Genomic DNA, 6,259 nt, shown 5'->3' with positions numbered 1-6,259 from the left:
ATCTGAGTTGCCACTGACGCTGAGTAAAAATGGAGTTGCACTAGAAGGCGTTTGAAACTTAGGAGCATGAAGGGGTCCTGTGAGCCACAGCCCTGGGGACTGAGACCAAGGATCAGAACCCAACCTTATGGTTGAGCTGTTCTCTTTTTGTACTCTGTATTACAGAAATGCTTGGTTGGAGAAACCCTGTTTGGGCCAAAATTTAAGGGAAAATAGAAGGCAGATACTGAGAATTAGGGCTTCACCCTTCAATGTTTCCTCCACCGCAGTTCTCACTCTGTAGGAAAAAATAGTAAAATCTTCTCTATTGAGTTGGCAACAGTAAAGGAAGGAACCCTTCCTTATCCCATTGGTTTGAGACCCACTGAACTAAATGATAAACAGATTGCTTAGGCAATTGAGACCCTCAGCTAAGCCCTGTGCCCCACGCCCAGTGGCCAGAGGAAGAATAGACTTCTTCAGGTGGTTAAGGGATTCTAGGGTGACTGAACCTCCTAGTCAGACCAAGAACCAAATGTGAGTTCAAGTTCAAGGCATTACCTGTTCCCTTGCTATGGAGGGGGGGTGTCAATGCCATGACAAAGAGACAAGTTAACCCCTTTCTATACTTGGTAGTGATAGAGGTGATCCCCTGATATTTTTATCAAAGGGAAAGGTGCTTGATTGACCATGATCTACCAATAAACAACTTTCTGAGAAAAAATACTGAGCCATCCCAAACAATTCATCTCCTAGCTCAGCACAAGGGACAGGGTAATCTCAAGGATACCTCCAACTTGGAGGAAGATTGTCCCCTGATGAAAGCCTGGCCTCCAACCCCGGGAGTTGCTCTATGTCCATTTCCACCCTCATCCTTCCAGCCAACTCTTGCACATGTGTGCATTTTAGCTTTCTAAAAATAGTGTCACATTTGGGAACAGAAGAAAGTAACGGCTCATGCCAGCAAGAAGAGGTGAAATATGGTGACCTAAGCAGTCCACTGAGAAATAACTCTAAGTCTCCGGTGGAGGCTAACATTGTGACCTAATAGACCATTTTCTCTATACCTGAGTTTTAGGTGTCTTCTAGTGGCACCTCAGCTGTTGCTCAGCCTAGGAGAGACATCAGAAGAAGCAAGAGGCCTGAGGAAAGGAGACTGGCTACGAAGGGTCAGGACAGGCAACAGCTAGCAGGAAATGTGGGGAGGCAGTAGCGGCTGAGGAAGGAACATGGTGAATGGGGGCAGCTGAGTTTGGCATTCACACCGTGGACCACACGCTAAGCAGTCAAAGGGCTGGCTGCAAGTGCAGGCACTGGAGATTTCAGATTCCCAAATTTTAGGGACAAGGAGCAGCTGCTGTCTCCCAAGCCAACTTAAAGGACAAAGGGCAGCCCAGAAGCCTGGCCACTTGGGGTTTGGAAGCCTGGAGTCTAGAAGTGCTCTCCTCTGCACCCACACAGCGGCCAGCTCCATCCTCCCTTGGAGCAAGAGGGTGTTAAGCTGCCTATCAAGTGTCCCTTGAATGACTGTTGGAAACGCCCCTGGCATGACAACCACGGTGACAAGGCCTCACACTGCCCAACAGCATGCTGATGGCACAGAAACCACTCTGCCTGGGCATCACCCATTGGAGCCTCCCGCAGCTGCCCAGACCTCTCTCGCTGCAAGAAGAAGTGGATGTGGCAGAGGAGCCGGCACACTTTATTCTGATATCCTGCCTGGAAAGGCAAGTGGACCCAGGGGCTCATGGATCACGTCCCTGCCAGGATGTACTCAGCCTGGGGAGACGCACATCTTTCCTCCCCAATCTCAGAGCCAGATCACATCAAGCCCCTTGAAAGGCTTGACTTTGGTTTGTTTTGCTGAACAAATCTTTTAGCTGTTTACGTCTTGATGAGGCTGACAGGGATGCCTGCCTTCTCCTCTCCCGGTGTCCACCTCCAATCTCTGCAGAGGATCCACAGGCAGCCTGCAAAGGGCTGCCTAGACCTTGAAGTTCGGAAAAACAAGAGATTGAACTGGCTCCCTCCCTTCTTTGCAGACACACACGCACCGTCAGGCAGCCGCCACTTCCTGCCTTTGTTTTTCTTCCTCCAAACATTTTTGGCCTCTTGCATTAGCCGCCCTCAGGCTCCGGGTTGACGATTAAAGGAAATATACGCTGAAGAGTGTTTTCGGGAGATGGCCCCGTGCTGTGGAGCTCTTGTGAAATAACAGCTCATGGGAAACCATTCGCCGGGGCCAATGTCACAGTCTTGGCTGCCGCGGCAGTTCAAGAAGCGGAACTCGGACTTGGCCTTCCGGGGTGGCCTTAGCCCCAGGCGAGTCTTTCCCAAAGCCAGGTAGGTTCAGCTTGACTGTTGAGCCTCCTGCATAACAGAAGAGTCAGTTGGACTCAGCAAAGTTAAAACCAAGGACCGGCCTCTCTGTCTCCCCTTCTTCCCACATATTTGGTCCAAAGCTCAGAGCAGCGCCCATCCTTAACCCCCACTGGATGCCTGGAGAAACATTCACACCACTAAGTATATTCTGCAAGAGAAAGGCAGGAGCGGGCAAAACGGGTCATCACGCAGCCTTGGGGGATCTGAGCACCTCGCGTTTTGTCCCTGGTGGAAGAACTAAAGGCAATCAGCGGCTCCAGGCATTTTCCCTTCTGCTGCCATCAAAAGCCTTTTCCCTCATCCATCTTCAAGGCAGCGCACCCCCCCACCCCCTTCCAGGCCGCCAGTCCCTTGGGACACCCAGCTTCAGTACAGCCTGTCAAATAGTCCTACCAACCACTCCGAGAGTCCATTTCTCCAACAGAGCCTTTCCTTGGGAATTTGCCTTGTCTCCTGAAGACGCCCAAGGGAACCAGACCTGCGGGCACCCACTCATCTTGGCCCTGGAGGAGGACATAGGCAGCAGTGGTTATTCGGAGCAGCACAGAACCCCATACTGACCTTTTTGTGAGGACACTCTCTCCTTGGCACCAGAGGAAGTCGATCTAATTAAGTGAGGGGCTGCATGCAGCTGGGAGAGGTGACCTGGCGTCCCCCGCTGGCGGGGCGACTGCGGCCCTACTGCCCAGGCACAAGCTGAAGTTGACTGCCAAAACTGCTATAAAACCGCAGGTCTGTCTAGAACTGTTTTCGGTTCTCCTAGACGCCCCCGGGTTCAATTATGGTCTTAAAAGCCCTAATACAAGTGCAAGAATTTGTTTGCCTTTACCCAGGGGCAGGGCGAGCCCTGCAATGGTGGCGCCTTTGTTATGGCAAAGTCACTGAAACCCTTCATGCATTCCTTTTGTTCCAGGATAGGGGTGGCGAGGGCTGGGTGGGCTGCTGGGAAGCAGTTTGGGATAGAGAAAAATCCAGCCGGGGAACTATTTAAATACAGCTGTTTGAAACCTCTCTTCTATCTTTCATATTCTGTCTCCAAGAAAGAGATACTGTGGAGAAACAAATATTTTGCCTTGTTGGTCACCGCTGGAAATAGAAGTTTTTTCACTGCAGGGCAGCCCCATAATTGTAATTCCCAGCTTTAGGAGGTCCTGCTTTACCCTTCCTCAACAACCTTCTCACCCACTGGACATTCTCGCTCATGCTGATGCTGCCCTCTGTGCACGCTACAGCGGACAAATATGTCAAGCTGAAGATGCACAAATAATTTCAAGTTCAGCTCTCAGAGATTTGAGGGGCATGAAAGTTCTTGCAGCAAATCCTGAATAAAGAGTTCCTAAACCAATGTGTCCAACTGGCTTGATTTGTGATAAGCAATCCTTGTAAAGGGGGAAAGCCACATAAACATTAATGCTAATAAATTAGTTTACTCCACTATAGAGTAATTACTCGATATTATTGATATTTACAATGGGTATTCAAATGCAATGGTGGGCCATTATTTGGAGAAAATACATAATGAGAATATTTCTTTTCCAGTGCAATACATGATTAAATTTGTTATTGAGTCAGTTACAGTCAGCTCAGCAATAAATAAATAAATCAATGTTGACACTTAAATACTAAAGATCTTAGAGTTTATACTCTAAATCTCCTCAAGATATGTAAATACCATTAGCTATTTCCTGAACAAGGAAAAGGCTTTCATTTTTCATTTTTTGATATTCCTTCTGTGACACCCCAGCTCCTTCGAAGAACAGTGTTTTGGGGAGGCCCTAGGTCTAGGTCTTCTCTCTGTCCCTGCCTGGCTGCTCTATGCTTTCTCTCTTCTTTTGTTTCCCAAAAATATTGTTCCTTCAATCCTACAGAGTAGTGGTGAGCATTATCTTGCCTTTTAAATTTTTGTATTTCCTCCTCCTGAGAAGGTAGGTTCACATTAGCAGCTACGGGCCTCCTCTGACTCTCTTCAGCACAAACCTAGGCTTTTCAAGGCATCCTTAACTAGCTAAGGTGCGGGGAGTTGGAGGAGCACCTCTCTTTTCTTTTGCATTGTGCTCCTTCTCTGGAATGTGTGGCAGGAAAAGACACCGAGCTTTCTGAGGTTCTGCCTTGCACATCCTTTGCTTTCACTCTCACTTTGCAAGGAAGAGGAGGCAGAGTATCCCTTTTTTTAAAGCCAGGACTCCTTAGCCATCATGCCCTCCTTGCCACCCCCATTTCTCCACAGTCTAGTCTCAAGCAGTCTGGTGGAGCCCCCCTTCCCCAGACACAAAGGTCCAGCATACCCAGGAGAAAGCTCTTCGGATGTCAGCTCCTTTAAAACAGCCCAAGGCTTGCCTCAATTGCATGGTTTCCCGTTTCCTCAGCTCCAGAAGACCAGGCAGACGTGCTGACCAGTGAGCAGGGCGCAGCCCCAGTGCCTCTGGCTCTGCCGAGTCACTCCGAACCCCGGCAGGCAGAGAGGAGAAGGGGGTTTCTTCAAGGACAAGGGGTGGGGTGAGGAGGCGGACAAGGAGCATGAAGTGAAGGGTGGATCCCGGGTAAGACGAAGGTCCTTCCGGACCGTGGATCACTGACAGTCCACGGGGAAAGCCGCCTTGACTGTTGGCGGTTTAGGGACGGAAGGCGCTAAAGCGCTTCGGAAGTGACCATGAATGCGGGCGTGTAATCAAGTCACCGTGCAAATCAGACAAGCCACGAGGCCAGCACATCCACGACTATGAACCCTGGACCCGAATGGGGTCCGGCCAGGGTCTGAGGCTGATGTGCTTCCCAGCCCCAAGCCTGAGGAGGGGGGATGGGAAGAAGGGGGTGCTACCCTAAGCCTCCAGAGAACTGACTCCCCGAAGGGCCACTCAACTCCGGGCTTCCACCTGGCCACCCCGAGCTCACAGCATCCCTCATGCACCCGAGGAGTGGGGTGGGGGTCACGAGAGTTGAGTTTCTCACCGCCCTAGGCTCATTCGAGGGCTGGGGTCGTGCAGCTGAGCAAAAGCGAGCTGCAGGGGAACGCACCCCAGCCTCGCCGCGCGCCGGGAGGCCCCCCAGCCAACATGAGTTACACCGGCGATTACGTGCTTTCGGTGAGAACACCGAGTGACGATCTGTTGCTTCCCCTGAGGTGGCTACAAAGAAAGGAAGCCGTGGAGGGAGGGGAGGGGGGAAAAAAAAGGAAAGAGGGGGGGAAACGCCCGGACTAGCTCGCAGCTTGTCAATTTCAACATCGGGTCACATGACCAGCACCTCCCTGCTAAGGATGGGGATAGATTTCCACGTCAGCTTACGTCTCCAAATTTCTACTTCACGGATCCGCTTCAAAGAGGCAGCTGCAGTGGAGAATCATGTTAAGCTCGGCTACTGCGGAGAGCCCAAGGTAGCCCAATGATGGATTTTGATGAGCGTGGTCCCTGCTCCTCTAACATGTATTTGCCAAGTTGTACTTACTACGTCTCGGGTCCAGATTTCTCCAGCCTCCCTTCTTTTCTGCCCCAGACCCCGTCTTCGCGCCCAATGACATACTCCTACTCCTCCAACCTGCCCCAGGTCCAACCCGTGCGCGAAGTGACCTTCAGAGAGTACGCCATTGAGCCCGCCACTAAATGGCACCCCCGCGGCAATCTGGCCCACTGCTACTCCGCGGAGGAGCTCGTGCACAGAGACTGCCTGCAGGCGCCCAGCGCGGCCGGCGTGCCTGGCGACGTGCTGGCCAAGAGCTCGGCCAACGTCTACCACCACCCCACCCCCGCCGTCTCGTCCAATTTCTATAGCACCGTGGGCAGGAACGGCGTCCTGCCGCAGGCTTTCGACCAGTTTTTCGAGACGGCCTACGGCACCCCGGAAAACCTCGCCTCCTCCGACTACCCCGGGGACAAGAGCGCCGCGGAGAAGGGGCCCCCGG

At 51.8% G+C, this 6,259-nt stretch overlaps 1 protein-coding gene across 1 annotated transcript in view; it reads left to right on the top strand.

Annotated features, from left to right (window-relative positions):
- The first annotated feature begins 5,689 nt into the window (after window positions 1-5,689).
- The window catches only part of Hoxa11 (homeobox A11), a 3,411-nt gene continuing 2,841 nt past the window's right edge, over window positions 5,690-6,259 (top strand). Inside the window, 1 exon segment of the mRNA XM_033757408.1 lies at window positions 5,690-6,259. This exon segment is cut by the window's right edge and continues 5 nt beyond it. Within this exon segment, the coding sequence (XP_033613299.1) occupies window positions 5,743-6,259 (517 nt within the window). The 5' untranslated portion in view covers window positions 5,690-5,742.

Source organism: Fukomys damarensis, unplaced genomic scaffold (genome assembly GCF_012274545.1).
Source record: "Fukomys damarensis isolate Sample0158 unplaced genomic scaffold, DMR_v1.0_HiC HiC_scaffold_4, whole genome shotgun sequence".
NCBI lineage: Eukaryota > Metazoa > Chordata > Mammalia > Rodentia > Bathyergidae > Fukomys > Fukomys damarensis.
Note: the sequence above shows the minus strand (reverse complement) of the source record. Positions and strands in the feature narration are given on the sequence as shown.